This window comes from Lepidochelys kempii, chromosome 15 (genome assembly GCF_965140285.1).
Source record: "Lepidochelys kempii isolate rLepKem1 chromosome 15, rLepKem1.hap1, whole genome shotgun sequence".
In the NCBI taxonomy this organism is placed as follows: Eukaryota; Metazoa; Chordata; order Testudines; family Cheloniidae; genus Lepidochelys; species Lepidochelys kempii.
In genome coordinates this window covers 15,678,164-15,697,251 of record NC_136394.1, presented here as the reverse complement: position 1 = coordinate 15,697,251, position 19,088 = coordinate 15,678,164, and the positions used below count along the sequence as shown (strand labels likewise).

The 19,088-nt window shown below is 37.5% G+C and overlaps 1 protein-coding gene across 7 annotated transcripts in view; it reads right to left on the bottom strand.

The window, feature by feature from the left end:
* The window catches only part of YPEL1 (yippee like 1), a 71,892-nt gene that overhangs the window by 31,412 nt on the left and 21,392 nt on the right, over positions 1–19,088 (bottom strand). For 6 of the 7 annotated variants that reach the window (XR_012155067.2, XR_012155069.2, XR_012155068.2 and 3 more), the window contains exons 3-5: positions 8,066–8,109; positions 6,401–6,509; positions 4,625–4,900 (exon numbers count right to left, since the gene is read on the bottom strand). Coding sequence is in view for 1 of the 7 variants with exons in the window: in XM_073312912.2 (XP_073169013.1) it covers positions 4,811–4,900; positions 6,401–6,509; positions 8,066–8,109 (243 nt within the window). In the remaining 6 variants the exon portion in view is untranslated. Of the gene's footprint in view, positions 1–310; positions 4,901–6,400; positions 6,510–8,065; positions 8,110–19,088 lie in introns of those variants that run through there. The other variant, XM_073312912.2, reaches the window with a different exon arrangement.

The window sequence follows — 19,088 nt, the reverse complement described above, 5'->3', positions numbered from 1 at the left end:
AAAGAGGCATCATCAATCTGTTTAGATCCCCAAATTATCCTCCTTCAAAAAGAAGGCAATTCCTATGCAGAATCTTTTGAAAATAAGTTTGTTATGCTTTTAGCTTCTGAAAGTGCCATTAAGCACTCTCCACTGTTGTAAGCAAGAGGTTTGAGACTCACTGACTAGGGACATATCCTAACTTATCTTTAGAAAATATATTTTTATGAAGAAAAAGCAAACGTTTAGCTTGACATTATAACTAAAATATGTATTCACATAGCGTAACACAATTCCCATGACCACAAATAGCACAAAGTTAAAAAGTAACTCAACAAAACCATTAAAACTTTTATTGTGATACCTCAAATACAATATAGTGAAACAACAAATGATATACAGTATTGCTAGGACAAAACAGCAAAGCAGCCTGTCATCTTTAAAAGAAAGCATTTTAAAGAGTTTAAGAAACAATATGAGGCACAACTCAGTTGCCATTTATGACTCATGCTTTAGGCCTTAAATGATTTATAACAGTCCTTCTCAAAATTACCTCTGAAATTCCTGTTCCTTTACAATAGATACTGCTGATTGGCTTACACTAGTGCTAAATGAAGTACAATACAATATCCTACAAGTTTAACAATAATTTGACAGCTTCCTTCCACTCTTGTCCCATTATCATACAACTGGGATGTTAAAATTTGTCTCTCTTTGTGGCACTCTGTTACCTCAATCTAGATACAGGTCTTGCAATCTGACTGTATGATCCTCTTATCTGGAAAAAAAGATCTGAGAGCAATATATAAAGGAAAATGTTCAAGTCCATTGGAAATGGTACCAAGCACCCTACGTTAGCACAAACGTAGTTTACATTAGGGAGCAATATGGATATATTACTATTCCATAATCAAAGGATTAATTGCTTCTGTTTGTTACTTTGAGGTATCGTTCACTTGAAATAAAATTAATTTCAATTCATGTCTTCCACAACCTGCTATAAGATTAGATGCATGAAAATTAAGCCAGTTACAGAGAGGCTGCTGATTATTTTTAAACTTGCCAAATATTTAGTTTGCAATAGGGCATCAGGACTTTATTAGTACCCTGTTACATTAGTACTGTTACAATTCAACCTACATCACTATATAGTTTATAGATAATGAAAAAGCTCACATATTCCAGCCGCATTGAACAACAGGCAGAAACTAGTCAGAAGAGGTTATGGATTGTTAGGAGGGTAATGAAATACTGTATATTAAAATGGCAACACAGTGAAAGAAAGAAAGAAAATCCAAAACAGCAAAAGTGGTAAGGCTGATGTGTCAGCAAGCCCTCCCTAATTCTGTCAGACAGTTTACAGGAACTTTTACAACTTAACATTTTGTAAATGACAGTATTGCCTTTCATTGGTTAAAAAGGTGTCCATAGTTATAAACCAAGGAAAGAATACTGGCATTTGAAGCGGACTCTCAATATTGTAACACCAGTGTTACAGCCACTATTTAGGGCCTAGACAATGAAGAATGTGTCACCAGATTCCAAAATCATGTCAAATTATGATGCTTAATTATTTTTGGACAGCCATTGCTTTTATGGGTTCAAAAGAAAATCCTTTCAATACATGTATATTTTTCGCTAGCATATTCTTATGTATCCCAATGAACATTCTTTCCAAGAAGCCAGCTCGTAGTTGGTTCATTTGGTCCAAGAAAGAGCTAGCATGAAACAAGAGTTCACAAAAGCTTTTTGTTACACTTTATAAAAAAAAAAATACAAAATAAACGTTAAGACCAACAATAAAAATAACCAGTACAAGTAACAAAAGTGCTCAAGTGGGAGAGGAAGTAAACTTGCCCAGATTGAACACACAAAACCTTTAAATATAATCTTAATATATTAAAAAAAAATAAAGGTTAGAGGGAAAATGCTTTGTAGAATTCTCTTCAAGTAAGTTTTTCTTTTTAATGTACTGCTGGAAGGTTCAGTGACCAGACTGACCTCTTCACATCAACCAGCAGCCATTAATATCTGGAACCAACTTTCACCAAAACCATTAGGCGTAATTCTCCACATCTTTACAATGGGAGAATTGTTTCAAAGAATCACTGCTCAAGTCAAACAATAAGAAAAAAACGTTCACATACTCCCAGATATCACAGCAAGCATAAAGAATTATTACATAGTAGTGTGCAGTAGGAATTTTGTATTAGTTATAGCTCCTTCTCTACTGCCTCTTACCCCCCCCCCCAAAAGACTAATAAGAATATTGCTTCATTTGGTTCTCTTAAAAGCCATAACATTATACATAACTCACATCAACTCCTTATGCCAGTAGCTGAAGTTTTAGGTGCTAAGCACTTAATGAAATCCCAACCTTTGGCATCAAGGGTAATTAAGGTTTTGGTGAAAATGTCCAGTTTGAAATACAAATAAATAATGCACTGAAAAAAGAGGTTGAGCATCTAAATAAGAAAATCTTTTCTAGTTTAAAAAAAAAAAAAGCTCATTGATATGAAACACCCAAATCCACTATTTAAAATATTACTACAGATTGTTCTCTCTTGTAAAAAGAAAACATTAACCTTAAATTTGTACTCTCATTTTTATAGTGAAGGGTCATGGTGTTTTTTCCTTCAACTCAGTGTAATTCTTCTTGAGTCTGTAGCCAGACAAAGAAAATATACATTTTCTATAGACATCTCCATGGGTGTTACATTTAGGCTTTGAAGCCAACACAAACCCCTTGTTGATGGCTGTTTCGGTGCTTTCATTGTTGGCAACGGACATTATACTAGAGGAAAATTGAAAAATAGCCCAAACAAAACAGAATTCCAGGTTCTTTCAGATTGAACAGATGGCAGCAACAGATGACCATCTTGTGCCAATGCCATTCAGATAAAGGGGACTCCTGGGTCCAATCTAATTCTTGATTATGGAGGAGCAATATAAGCCACCCCACAAAATCCATATTGGACCCAGTTGTACTAGACCAGTTCTTTGGACTTAAGCCCAAGGGTTTTTCCTGTTTCTACTTTTTAAAATTTAACTTCTGTAGGTTCATTATCACAGCTCCTGATGGACAGCTTCTGTATCGCTCCTAGCCATTGGCATGCTTGTAAATGAATGATGTCTGGTAATAAAGTGCAGTAGAGTTTTGAAAGCCTGTCAGAGATTTACCCAAAATGTAACAGCAGCAGCAGCAATGGCACACATTGCAAACTTCACAAATGCCATGTTAAAATAGTTATTAAAAGAAAACTAACCTCTATTCTATTGTAAGGCTTTCATATTGTTCATTCCATCATAGTACTTATGTAGTGTTAATGTAAAAGACGCTGCCAACCATTTTGTCCTCAAGCATTAAGGGAGCTAAGTACAAAAGGTCCTCCACAAATACTTTTCATTTGATAACAAAGTTAGCAATGAATACAAGACACAAGATTAATTTTTTTTAAAATTTCTCTGAAAGTGCATGCACAAAACCCAATAGTAAATTTTGTGGATACACATCTACAGAAGGCTTTCTTACTAAGTCACTCCAGTTAAGAAGCAGCTGGAAAAAAACAAAAAACAGAAAGGATGTGAGCTTTATATAAATTTTATTATGAAAATGTCTTTGGGGATGATTTATCCAGCAAACCAACAAACCCCTTTTTATTTTTTTTATTGTAAAAATTATCTTGCTATTCTATTTTATGAAGAAATGAAGTCAACTTCACACTTTCCTGCCCATCTACCCACCCCCACTCTTCTGCAGGTACTGTTACTAACTTCCATCTCATAAGCTCTGGCCTCTTGTCACACAAAAAATAACTATATTTTTGTTAAAGTGTAGCAAAAGCAGAATATTTCAATGAATTTTCTTTATAACAACCTCTTTGTCCAGTGCATTAGACTACACAACTACATGGAACCAGCCATAAAACTTCACTGATGCACAAGTCCTTGTTACTGTTAAAAGGTGCAGTACCAAAAACTTGTTTACACTGACTAATTTTTTATAAATACAAGATGCATATATTTTTGTGCCCTTTGATCTTGCAGGCTGTAATTTTATCAACTTCTCCCTTCAAGACAAGTTTGCTGGGTAAGGAATGCAATTATGTTGATTAAATATATTCTACAGTATCACTGCCTTAGTATCCTTGTAAATGAGTTGCACTAAAAATATTGAACCATTAATGTACTCATTTTTGCAAAACTTAAGATCTACTAAATTGAGTCAGTGCAACTGAAAGATTTCTAAATGAGCACTGTATCTTTAATTTACTTGCCTGCAAGATGTACACAGATTATGGTACTCCCAAATTTTAAAAAGCAATTAATGAATACTCTAATACTGCATCCCTTTTACTGCCAGAGATCAGAAATTGCTACATATAAAAAGACACCCGCAGCCCATACATTCTTCAGGACTACTCATATCAGTCTTCTGCTAGATTTGGTGTAGGTGTTTAGGCAAGAAGCATGCACAGCAAAGGTAGCATTAAAGGCATAGGTCAAATAAAGATGTTAACCGGTAAAATTCATTTGCAGATAGTGAACTGTTTCTCTAGAACTTGAGAGTTTAGAAAAAGGTCATCCAAAATGTTCCAAAACAACTGTTCACACAAGAATACATATACAAAAAGAGGGAACTTACACAAGGAGAAAAAGGCAAACATGGCCTGAAAGAGCCACATAAACTACACTATTCATTTGTGAGGTTGCAAAGTTCAGTGATATTCTCAGAGCCACCTCAGCCAAAATCCTCCTTTCATTTGCATTAGTCTGTATAAAGCATGTTCCACAGAATATTGTCCAAACAGAGTGAAAAAATGCTTTTAATTTACTCCCAGCCATTGTCTTTGATCATATGGGCAAGTTCAATGATAAATTTTCCTTCTTTGTATTTCTGACTGCTCTCAAAAGCATGTTCCTAGAAACAAGAAAATAAAAATATTTAAAATACTGAGTTAGAGTTAGGTTTTCACATTATTTCATTACCAATTTTGACATGCAAATAAAAATGAATAGATAATTAACATCTGTAACATCTATTAAGGCTTTCTGGTGATATTTTATTTGTATGGATGTTTTCTCTTTCCTGCTTGAAATATCTAATTTTTAGCACATATGGTGTCCTTTACATAAAATCCACACTAAAATGTTAATATAAAATTGCACGTGCCTATGCATAAAACTATAATTCAACATTTATAGTACATACATATATCTATTTACCTAGATATTACTATGACCTCCATCAGTACAATATCTTGAGCAGCTCTCAAGGTACATTAGACATTTAACATGACTGTCATTTCTATGGAATGCCAGGATTATCATGCTGATACTTTATTTCAGAGCCAAGACAGAGTGAGTGAGAGAGAGTGTGCGCGCGCACACCTGTTTTTACATATTGTCAACTACAGGTCTGCTAAGGCCAATCTTTCCTCAAACTACCCTTGGGATTGCTGGATTCAGACTATGATTTTTGCCATTTTTTTGTATTTTGTTAAGCCACAGCTTAATTGTAGGTGATTTCCTAGAAGCAATTTAAAATTTTGGACAGGTGTTGTTTTTCATTACTTTAAAGAGTGTGGAGTGTGTTTATCAGAATATCTTAGGTTCTTCTGAGTTCCAAACCAGTCTTGCATGGTAAGAGAAGGAATGACAGAAACCAAAGTTGGTATCTGGAAATAAAACCTTCTAATGTAGCTGTTTGGTTTCTTTCATTCCATGACTGGACAAAGAAAAATCGTCCTTTTACAACCTCAGCTCTGGATGTTCATTATTACTATGAGAGGGAACACATGTAGCTGTTTTCCAGAAGATTGTGAAATTCAGCTGAACCGAGTACATCCTACAAGTGGAAATATGTAAAGGTCACCTCAAAGAAGAATTCAACATTTTTACAGTGCGAAAACTGTAGCATGTTAGCAGTCTGGATTACTTTTCAGCCACAAAATTGAGTTAATTATTGTGATTATTTGTAGCATAGAGTACAATATATTCACCATTTATCACTATAATTATCTGGCATTTTAAGAAAACAAAGAAGAAAATAAAGAAATCTGAAAACTTGACATCCAAAGTTTTAATACCAAAATGTGTGTGGCACTTAAATACCAAGGTAATAGGCACTATAGAAAAAAACCCACCCTACTATAATGGGGCCTACAGCTTATACTGGCTTTATTATTCTCAAAATGTGAGACATGGAACCTGCTATAACATTCAAGTAATATAGTTTTGTTTGTATTACGCACACTAGTTATAAACGCAGTATTTTTTTTCTGCTAGATGTGGATATAATGGATTAAGAGTCACTCATTGTCACAATAATGAATGGTGCCTCAGTAGATTAAGGACAACTTCTATGGATTGCTACATATATGAATGTTTGATCAAGAAATAAATTATATACATTACTTACATATTTCCATCCAAGAGTAGTTTTACAGTTTTCACAATAGATATCTGCTACAGCATGTAAACCTGTCAAAAGAACTCTCTCCTCTGCTGGACCACAGCCCACATTTACCCTATAACAAACAACAGAAATAGTAGTATCTTAAACCACAAGACAGATCTTGCTTTTTGTTTGACAACATCCTACTTTCCTCCTGGAGATGAAATCTGAGACCAAGTCTCCAAGATATATATGCCACTATTTTTAGTCAAACATTTGTGAAATTAAGTTTTAGGGTTATATTTAAAGAGTCAAGAGGAAAAAAGTGTAATCATTTTGTTTTTCATTTTCTACCATGAAATGGTGTCATTTGTAGCATGAGTTAACTGTCACCCATATCATCAAGTAACATAAAACAAAGCACAATAAATGGGAAACTATTTAACAGTACTTAAAACAATATATTAATAAAAGTGACAGATGGCTAATAACTTAGGCCTTGCCTATGCTGGGAATTAGCTGCTTTCAAAACAGGGGTAAGGTCCACCAGTGCCAATTACAGCTTTCCTTTTCTACGCTAGGGATTTGTAACAATGCGACTACATTAATGTAGGAAAGGCTTTAGCAATATTTCTATGCTATAGACCATAGGTTAAAATACAATAATCACTGACAGTGAATATTAAAAAACAATGGAATGCCTCTTGCATATCTAGCTATGGAGTACTGCTCCAAAAGGAAACTTTCCCAAGTAAAAACATATGCCTAAAAGACTAGTCAAATAGTCATTCTAGGAAAATCAGGCAACATTTGGTTAAAACTGTTATACTACCCAGATCAGTGGTACTCTTAACTATGCCTGGCATCTCAATTCTACATGAAGCAACTACAGATAAAAGAATAAAGATATCTGTAAAAGGCAGAGTCACATCTTTCAATCTTCACCATAATTACCTCGCCTATAAAAATAAAACAGACACATCTGACTTGCATTCTACTTATGAATTGCTCCGAGCAATTCAGCTAGTTAAAAATAGAGATGCAATCCAATGACAGCATATTACAAAATCAAAATTAGTTCACGATCTATAAAAGCAAGGTAACAAGCATGTATGTAGGACTGCAGTGTTAAGGGGCTACTGCAAACATTGGACCCTCTTGAGATAAGTCTGGCTTCTTGCTTCTGACAAATCTGCAATTTTCAAGGCCAATATTCAAGCATCCTAAAGGTTAACCTGAAAAAATAATGGCTTTGCTTTGGGCTATAGTGATGATGTCCACCAGAGTAAAGTTACAGTAACATAATTTACTTGAATGTCAAACCTTACATGGTTTTCTGGAATAAAACAGTTTAGTGTCACTTGCCTCAATTCAGTTAGAATCAGATGCAGCTGAAAGTTTTATTTCTAATTAAGAGTTAAATGTGACTAATGATAGGATTTCCTAAATAACTGTAAGGAAGGCTCAGACTACGAGTTGCACAATAGTAACGTTCTCCTGAGAAAGGCCAGTTATTCCAGTCACACTTATCAACAGGGATTGCCAGTATAAGGCCATAGTCCATTAAGAAAAGAAATTGAAAGAGCAGATGAAAGTGACACTCTTACTAATGTTGAGTATTTTGCCCATTTGAGGAACATACCAAAAGATGATACTTCATAGAAAGTATGTAATTGTAATCATACTTACACAGAATTAAAGAGGTAGGCTCTTCCCTGGCTTCCCTGAAAAGACTGTAAGAAAGAGAAAAATATAACTTTTAAAATGAAACAGTTTCAGAAGTGATGCATCATAAAATAATATAGTGTTGCCTTTAAAGACATTAAGGTTTATACAGAAATTACTTTTATTGCACAACAACTTTTAACCACATCTGTATGTAGTATGAAAATAATGAAATATTTTGTACCAGCAAAGAACAAGGAAACAAATAAAAAAGCTTTACCGTAAAGGCCTCAGTTTGAAAAACACAATTTTTTCTCCAAACTTCACATTTTCCATCTTACATTTTTTTAAAATTGAAAGGGTTGCATAATGTATTGGCTAGAAATCCCCTTAAATGTCCACAAAATGTATTTAACCAAGTTCCATGGAGTGGGCCAAATTACAATTTTTGTTAGGGTCCATAGACTGGCCTATGTTAGGGCCATATGCTACACTTGACCCAAAGGAAATGTCTCACTGATGTCATCGTGAGTTTCCCATCAAAAGTGCAGAATATGACCCCTTAACCAGAAGGTAGAAAAGTCTAGCAGAAGCAGGTTTCCTTCCCCAACCATTCCTGGGTAGGGACTGTCAGAGGCTGAGAAATTTATCAGGCTAATCTCCATGTTATTCCCCAAGCATGCCTGTCACAGAAGAAATTCCTTCATAAAAACTATGTTAAGATGTTGTTAAGATTGCATGGTTAAGCCCTCAAAAGTCTAAAATTATCAGAATTAAGATGGCACGCACAACCCTTAACTTTGTCCCCATGTGTGTATGCATTACAATTCAGTCTTTTGTTATGCAGTTACATGCCATTTCTCAATCATCATCATGTGATTTTGCAGTCTTTTCTACAGCCTTTTAAAGTACCTTTTACACGATGGGCAGTGAACAAGGTGCATCACACACACCCACACACACACACCCCCACGCTTCATTGCTTCCCTTTGATATATAAAGTAATGGACTACACTGTACATTTGTATATCTGTTTGTAGGGAAAAACGTATGCAACACTATTTGAGAAACAGTATAAAATCCTACAAAGACTGTAGACACACTAAGAGGCATGCAAACTTAACAGGTTTTTGGATGTAATATATATTAGAATTACCTTTATGGTCAGGTCACCTACTACTGAAATGCAGCCACATTGGTCAAAGAATGAGACAGAGTTTAACAGCTACAGCAACGTTACTGCTCTGTTTAGATAAGGAACTGAAGAATATGATACTGAAGTGAAAGTATAGAGGGAATTTAGAATTGAGAATGTAATAATCCAGGTTGGATGTTATTATCCCCAATGTCCTGACCAAATTTCCTTTTCTTGGGAAAAAGGACAAAAATGACTACCGTACTCAGGATCTTGATTTTAAATCTCATAAAAAACAGTACTTCCAAAAGTACAGTGCACACATCCCTCTTACACTATTGTGGAACATCTATTCAGCACTCATTCTGTATCACCAGCACAGCCTTCTGGGTACTCTGTGTTTTCTTGGGGTCTAGCCAAAAAACAACCAACTCATCTCACCACTTTCTATTTCAAATGCAGGAAATAATTCTTTTGACTTTGCTCATATAAACCCATAGCACATCATACATACCAAATCCACCCCCACTCACTAACTTCAACAAAATTCCATATATAATTCCTATCCCTATCCCTCCAAGGGGGAGAAGAGAAAAAGAAGGAAAGAACCACAGGACAGATGCTATTCAGATCACTTACTGCACTTTGGGATAGTGCTCAGATACTACGGCGCTAATGCACTATAAAAACTTGAATAGAATAGATCCAACACTATGTAGTTCACAAGATTACAGCCCAAGATGGTATGACTACAATCATCATTTCCGCCACCCCCCCAACAACAACAAAAAAAGCATTCTGATGAAAGGTTTTACCTGAAAACTTGAGTACTTTTTATTATTCCTTGAAAACTGTTTTATGGCAACCCATCATTCAGTGTACAATGAAGTATTCAAAATGCTCAGATGGAAATGCATTTTTCCACTTTTTAAAACTGCTAAATCAATTACGTTATCAGGTTTTATGGGCCATCTTGAGAAATATGGATAGGGATAAATATTGTAATAGTAGAGATTTCATTAGTTATTGAAACAAGTTGGATATTTTTGTTAAATTATCCTCATTTTCCCTTACATATATTACTTCAAAAGAAAATGAATCATAATCATGCAGAAAAGGCAGTGCAATTTGTTTGCAGATTGAGGGATTTTTAAGAATACTCAGCACTGACTTAACTTTGCTCTGACTGAATCAATGGTAAAACTCCCACTGAACTCAGTGAGAGCAGAATTAGGTCAGAGTGCATTTGAAAAATCCCACTGTAAATATTTTCTTTGAAAGACTATGTTCATGTAGATTATACATAACACCATTGAAAGGATTTCCTGTTACACAGGATCTTTTCACAGAAATTTGCAGTACAGATTATTTACTTTTTATAATCTGAAACCATTTGAATTATAGGTATCACAGACAAGTCTCCCAGCCCCTCCCCCAACCCTAATAACTCATGGCATTTCCTGTATCATTAAGGCTTAAGACAGAGCGTTTGTCATGAAAGTTCTAAATTATGTGCAGTAACGTTGAGACTTTTTCCATACAAATTGTTATGCACTCGATCTAAAGTTGACACCTCTATATACTGTGAAAGAGCAGAAGCCATTGACTAAGTCAACGTAGTATATGTATGTTCTTACACACAGTCTGAAGATGACACAAAGCACTGATACTAGTATCAGCTTTGAAATAATCTTGCCTCATACATCCTATTAAAATACAGTTAGCAAACTAGGATGTCAGTCAAAGGAAAAGGTAAATGTGAATTATACCATTTTGACCAGGAACGGCCAGTGATTTGGGATGCAATTGTGGCCACCTAGCAATTGAAAGGAGAAATCTGCCACTTTGGAACACTATGGACAGTAGGCCTGTTTATACCTGCTCCCATGGTTGCAGGGACAGATTACAGAGCACATTAGAGAGGCAAGGAAGAGAAGCCATGTCAGAAAACAATCCATACTGAAGTAGATGTAAAACTAATCACAAAATACTGAAAGGAAATTAGATTTTAAAAATACTGTTTTTTAATATAAGGTGACTTTGGTAACAAAGGTTTGCTTACAAAACAAAAATCCTCCTATCTTTAGCAACTTTTTGCCATTTTTTTAGATTTATACTATCAAAAGGAGCACCAAAGCAACTCATTTTAAAAACATACAACTACATACAAGGAATAAAAATGCTCATTTTATCCCAGACCACGAATACCAAAGATATGGAAAGAAAGATGAGCTCTCCAACAACAAAAAACATCTGAATACCCTGCCACTAACCAGCATCACAAATCTCACCACTCCTCATGACAGAGAGGAGAGAGGCTGGGCCTTAGAGCATACAGTGAAGGTTAGCAAACTCAAGCCATTACCATGGAGAGGAGTGTTCCAAAAAGGTCTGGGGGCCTAACAGAGAGCTCTCCCTCTTTTGTACTAATTGGACTCCAACTTACTAGTTACCTCTGCTGACCACACCTACAGCAATATAGAAACAGAGAAGGGTTGTCTTTTTGTAATGGGGCATGATGATCCCAGGGCTTTTTAAGTTAAAACCAATACCTTACAACCCAGAAACAAAAAGTACGTAGTGAAGATAAAAGAGTATAACGTATTCACAAAAGGAAACAATACTTAAGAAATGGTTGCCAAATACTGTACCAGCCCTATTTAAAGTGCACTGCAGTACTCCAGTCCTAAAGTGACAAAAAGCATGGCCAATAGTGGCAAGATCCACATCCAAAAGAAACACTTATGAGCCCAGCTGTAAGTAGATTTAAAGAAATAACTACCTGGCTATTGCTGCTGTTTGATCTTCTAGTAGCAGCTGCAAGTTTAACCCCAAGTCAACCCACAGCAGTCACAAAGCCTCAGTCTGAGGAGGAAGACTATTATTAAATCACACCATGCAAAATAGTATTTTTTAAATTACCATGAAAGCATTTAAGAGCTAAGTACATTTTTAAAAAAATCTCATATTAAAAAGGGAAAGCATTGCATGCATTTTCCCCCATTTTAAAAATTGCAGTTGTGCTTACAATTTTGTGATTTAGAATTGTGTGGAAAGTTCAATAAGAAATGCACAATGGATAATAATTCATTAAAAGGGTATTTTTTGTCTCTGAAAATTAGTTATTTTTGCTGCTTGCCCATAGTTGCCACTATGCTTTGACAAACATAAGTACCACCTCAAGACATTGGAATGATTTTTAGCCGTATTGATGCAGCACTGGTACTAAGATGCTCTACCTCTGTACTTAGCTTCACAGTGAAATGGACTAGAACAGGTTGTGTGATTTGAGTAATTTTGACTACACCTCCTCCCATTCCTGGCTGTCTCTTCAGCATTCATGCATGTTTTAATATCCCTATCCTTCAAAAATGACCCTTGACTTCAGTAAGAACAGTCCCATCTCCGATCAGTAAGTTTCTTGAATCCTGTATACAACCGTTGCTTCTACTTCTCCACTGGATTCTCTTTCCACTTAGCTTTCATTCTTTATGCTTCATCAAAACTGTCCTCACCAAGGCCTCCAATGACTCATCATAGACACATTTCAGGGCCTTTTCTCTAACCTCCTCGATCTTTTCCCCTTCTTTAACAGATTGTCTCATTCCCTCATCAACTCTGACCCTCCCTGGTTCTTTTCTTCCCTCCAACAAACCCTTCATTGTCTTTCAGTGGTCCCTCCTCCTTCCATCTCCATCAGTGTTTCTCAAGACTCTATCTTTGGTCTCTCTTTTCCTTGTAACCTAATAGCAGAACTTCTATCACCATTTTAGTCTGTTTCTAAAAATCTACCTCTTAATTATCACCTACTGTATTTCTGACACAGGATGCTGTATTGCTGTGTCACAGCTTAAGCTCGATATGGTGAAAACTAAGCTCTGCATCTTTCCTCTCAAAAACTTTATTCTTCCTCTCTTCACGCTGCTCCCTGTACCTTGCACTCATTCCTGTACCAGTCATCCCACAGGTCATTCAAATCTCTCTTTAAAAAACTCATTTCTTTTGTGAAGCCCACAAACATTAATCCAGGATGGCAAAACATAAGTGGGTTTCTAGCTAGCCCCATCTTCCAGATCTTCTAGTACATTTGTACTGGATATGTCTAGGCTATATTTCTCAGGGCATGACCATGTCCCCCTTCCTCCTAGATATGAGGGTAAGGCACAACTGACAGCAGCAGGGTGGATGGCAGCAGAGCCATACTGACCAGGCTGAGGGCAGGCATCCCCAGAGATGCTCCCCAAAGTTTAATGAGTGTTCTGGTGTTGGGACCCTATTACCACAGAGATCCTTAGATTCTTTAGTTTGAAGTAGCCTCTACTCTCCCTTATCCAAAAACCCTTTGTGTGGTAGTGGTAACTCAGAAGTTCTCGCCACTTTTCTACAGCAGGAGAGGATCTAGGATTTCTACAGGAGGAAAGGATCTAGGCACAATCTCCAAATGTGGGTTTCATAAATTCTGCTAATTTATCCTATATACTCAATCATGTGTCAGTCATTTTAAGGCTAAATTTCATAAGACTTTAGCAAGAAAGGTACAACTTAAGTAGATAAGTATTACTGCATCAAAGTCAAATAAATAGACTAACACTTGTATTTAAAGAATCCATTTATTGATAATCTCTAGCATTTACATAGTGCATTACAGCTTCAAAACAGCATGCAAACATTATGTAATTAAGCCTCACAATACCATGTTTGACAGGTAAGACATTATTATATGGGTGAGGAAAGAAATGTCATTACTTACCCAAGCCACACAAAAAGACAATGGCAAAGCTGGGATTGGAACACATCAATTACTAACTTCTAGTTCCATGGCAAATTAACTAAACTATATCATCTTTTCCATGAACAGATTTTGCTGAAATTATTTTAAAAAATAACTAAGCTAGATTTAAACTGAAGGGGTGAAACAAGCAATTTCATATAAACATTGTTCAGGAAATTTTACCTATTCAGGAACTCACTCTTAAAGTTCCTGCTCTTCTCTTTCCTCCTTATAGCAGAGAAGTTCAGACAACTGAGATAAGCAGTTGCCAACCTCTTCATCCTATGATAGCAGTCTTTCTGACATCACCCTCAACCTGACTGCAATTAGGCCTTTTCCCCAGATGATGTAGCAGCTTTCTTGAGATCAAGACATGGCAACATTATGAACTACCTATGTGGCAAGTACTGTACCACAGACATAACTTGTAGATTGTTACTTGATTCTTAATGTTTGACTAGTTTTTAATAACCAGAGAATGGGAGTTGCAAGGTCCCTTAAAACAGTACTATCTTACAATTGATTTCCCAAAAGTAACAGCCTCAAACTACCATATATTTAAGAAATATTGTGCTGCAAAACTGTAAGCCCCATCAAAGTGCTTGGATATATTTTGAAAGCAGAGTTCCAGAAAATGAAGTTTACTTACCTACAACTGGAGTTCATTGAAAAGGACTCTGCATATTCCCACTCATTGGATGTGCCAGCACATGCAGCTCTGACAGTGAAATTTTCTCACAGCAATGGCTATGGGAGCACTCCTGCCCCTCCCTACTCTGCCGTCTCCCTGAAAATTGTGATGGCAAGGTTATAAAAGGGGTATCTGGCACTCCTGGTTGCTTTTGTTCCTTCCACTCTTTTCTCAGGCATAGGATTTCATTAGGACTGTGAGGAAGAAGGGAAGACTGGGTTGGGAGCATGAATGTGCAGAGTCCATCTTGAAAAATTCTGATTACAGGTAAGTACCCTTAATTCCTTCTCTCTTTTGTTTACTGCCACTCGTGGGATAGTTTGAGAAGCAGTACCTTATGTAAAGAAGGTAGAGCTCAGAGTCCTGACTGAGTAAGGTTTGAATTATTGCTCTAGCAAACTGAGGGCCTGATTTGGACACTAGGTCTAGGGAGTAATGTTTTGTAAATGTACATATAGAGCTCCAAGTAGCAGCTCTACAGACTTCTAAAATAGGAAAATATCTAAAGTAGGCCTGTCAAGCGATCAAAAAATTAATTATGCTGTTAAACAATAATAGAATACCATTTATTTAAATATTTTTGGATGTTTTCTACATTTTCAAATGTAGTGATTTCAATAACAGAATACAAAGTGTACAGTGCTCACTTTATATTTATTTTTGATTACAAATATTTGAACTGTAAAAATAGAAATAGTATTTTTCAGTTCACCAATACAAGTACTATAGTGCAATCTCTTTATCATGAAAGTTGAACTTACAAACGTAGAATTATGCACAAATATAACTGAATTCAAAAATAAAACAATGTAAAACTTTAGATCCTACAAGTCCACTCAGCGCTACTTCTCGTTCAGCCAATCACTCAGACAAACAAGTTTGTTTGCATTTACAGGAGATAATGCTTCCCGCTTCTTGTTTACAATGTTACTTGAAAGTGAGAACAGGTGTTCGCATGGCACTGTTGTAGCTGGTGTCGCAAGATACTTAAGTGCCAGATGCGCTAAATATTCATTTGTCCCTTCATGCTTCAACCACCATTCCAGAGGACATGCGTCCATGCTGATGACAGCTTTTGCTCAATAACAATCCAAAGCAGTGTGGACTGATGCATGTTCATTTTCATCATCTGGGTCAGATGCCACCAGCAGAAAGTTGATTTTCTTTTTTGGTGGTTTGGGTTCTGCAGTTTCCGCACTGGAGTGTTGCTCTTTTAAGGCTTCTGAAAGCATGCTCCACACCTCGTCCCTCTCAGATTTTGGAAGGCACTTCAGATTCTAAAACCTGGGATTGAGTGATGTAGCTATCTTTAGAAATCGCACATTGGTACCTTCTTTGCGTTTTGTCAAATCTGCAGTGAAAGTATTCTTAAAACGAACAACATGTGCTGGGTCATCATCTCAGACTGCTGTAACATGAAACATATGGCAGATTGCGGGTAAAACAGAGCAGGAGACATACAATTCTCTCCCAAGGAGTTCAATCACAAAATTTAATTAATCATCAGCATGGAAGCATGTCTTCTGGAATGGTGGCCAAAGCATGAAGGGGCATACAAATGTTTAGCATATCTGGCACGCAAATACCTTGCAATGCTGGCTACAAAAGTGCCATGCAAATGCTTGTTCTCACTTTCAGGTGACACTGTAAATAAGAAGCAGGAAGCATTATCTCCCGTAAATGTAAACATACTTGTTTGTGTTAGCAATTGGCTGAACAAGAAATAGGACTGAGTGGACTTGTAGGCTCTAAAGTTTTCCATTTTGTTTGAGTGCAGCTATGTAACCAAAAAATAAATAAAAATCTACATTTGTAAATTGCACTTTCACAATAAAGAGATTGCACTACAGTACTTGTATGAGGTGAACTGAAAAAATACTATTTCTTTTGTTTATCATTTTTATGGTGCAAATATTTGTAATAAAAAATATAAAATGAGCACAGTACTCTTCATATTCTGTGTTGTAACTGAAATCAATATATTTGAAAATGTAGAAAAACATCCAAAAATATTTAATACATTTCAATTGTTTAACTGTGCAACTACAACGGCGATGAATCATGATTTTTTTTTGAGTTAATCGCGTGAATTAACTGTGATTAATTGACAGCCCAAGTCTAAAGACATGTTGTGGAGTTGCCATTGATTTAACAGAGCATGACTTAACCCCTACAAGTTGTGGAATAAATGCTACTTTATAGCTTTCCTCTATGGCAGTGGTTCTCAAAGCCGGTCGCCACTTGTTCAGGGGAAGTCCCATGGCAGGCCGGGCCTGTTTGTTTACCTGCCGCGTCCACAGGTTTGGCCAATCGCGGCTCCCACTGGCCGCGGTTCACCGCTCCAGGCCAATAGGGGCTGTGGGAACGGCGCCCAGCACGTTCCTCGGCCCGCGCCCCTTTCTGCAGTCCCCATTGGCCTAGAGCAGTGAATTGCGGCCAGTGGGAGCCGTGATCAGCTGAACCTGAGGAAGCGGCAGGTAAACAAACTGGCTTACCCCGCCAGGGGGCTTTCCCTGCACAAGCGGTGGACCAGCTTTGAGAACCTCTGCTCTATGGACCGTGTAACTCATCTAGAGAGCGTCTGTGCAGTGACTGTGTGTCCCTTATGGTTGTCTGAATATGAAATAAAGAGATTAGGAGACTTGCAGCGTTCCTTGGTTCTGTTAGGATAGTGAGTGAGCCAAATCTCCTTTAACATTCATTTAAAGTATGCAGCTTTGACTCACCCATAAGAGCATGAGGTCTTGGGGAAAAATACTGGCAGATTAATAGTTTGACTAAGATTAAATCAGATACCATCTTGGGGAGGAATCTAGGATTAGGATGAAGCAGTACTTTATATTTGTGAAAGACATTGAATGAAGCATGAGCAATGAAGCATGTAATTCAGTCATTCATCTACTATGATGGCTATGATGAAAGCACTTTTAATAGACACGTAAAACAAAGAATACTCTCAAAGAGATTTCATTAACTACATAAAGGACTAAATTGAGATCTTGTGATGGTACTGGACCCTTTATCAATGAATACATATTGACAAGTCCTTTAATAAATTTCTTTACTGTATCATGCACAAAGACTTGACTTATCTACCAATGCAGTGTGCAGCAATAGCTGCTAGGTAGATTTTTCAAAGAGGAAATAGACATTTCTAATAGCTTTAACTGAAGTAAGTATTAAAGAATAGATTGAACTGGTACAAATGGTGGATCTATAAACATATCATTTGCCCACTTTACAAGGCCTACTCCATTTGAGATCATAGCATTTTCGAGTTGACTGGTACAATTAATCAGTATTTGCTGCACTTCTAATAGGCAAGATTTCTCAAAATTACATCCAGATACCCCCACACAGTGAAGAGCTTGTCTATCACTGATTTCTTTAATGACCATTCATTCAGTTCTATTATATCCCTGCTATCAGGATGCTGGGTATGGGGCATGGGTAAAGGCTGGGATCTGAGTTGCAGGGGACTCAATGTAGTCTGAGTTCAGTCTAGATGGTCAAGACCAGAAGCAGCAGCCTATACTAGTGTCATGCAAGAGGATCAGGTCAGAGTGAAGGTCAATGAGCTGCATCAGAGTGGAGCCAAATTAATCAACCAAGGTAGGGTTAGTGGAAAAGAGACCAGGAGAGGTGTCAGGAGGAGAGTGGGGTCTAGGAAAACATGAACTGGGATCAGGAGCAAGGCAAGGTATCAGGAACAGGGCAGCAGGGTCCGTCTTCAGCAGCAAGCTGGGGATCTGCCTAACTGTACAGACAGCCTCCAGGTGATTTCCCTAGGCTTTAAATACAGTAGAATCTCAGAGTTACGGACACCTTGGGAATGAAGGTTGTTCATCACTCTAAGCAAGTCATTATGAGATACTCCTCAGGGTAGACTGCTCAGAGTGGGGCTCACAGCTGTGCCTGCAAACCTTAGCATCTTCCCCTTCTACCTGATTGTGGCTGCCCAGCAAATGGGGATGGGGACAGGCAGCCGGTTCTAGCCCCCTGGCTGCAAGGGTGATGAGTGAGGCACTCTGGGGCACTGCAGCGTCAGTGGTCGCACAGTGCAGGCTATAGCCCTTTAAAAATGAGCCACTCCTCGAGAGCGCAATATACAGGCAGGAGCTCAAGCTCTGGCTCCAGCAGATCACGCTCCAGGCCAGGTTCCAATAGCAGCTCCCACCCCAGAACTGGCAGCTTCCTTGCAGCATCAACAGCTGGGCTGGGGAAGTTTCTTTCCCGGACTCGGACTGAGCTTGTAAGCTTATCCCCTTCCCAGTGCAGGAAAGCGGCACAGACCCAGTGCTGCTCCTGCTCAGGCGCTCAATGCTGTGCCTGTGAACCTCAGCATCATCACCTCCTACCTGTAAGTGGCTGCCCCACGAGTGGCAAGTAGAGGGTGGGGGTGAGGACAGGCAGCTCAGATGTGCCTACCTTTAAGATGCAATACATATAC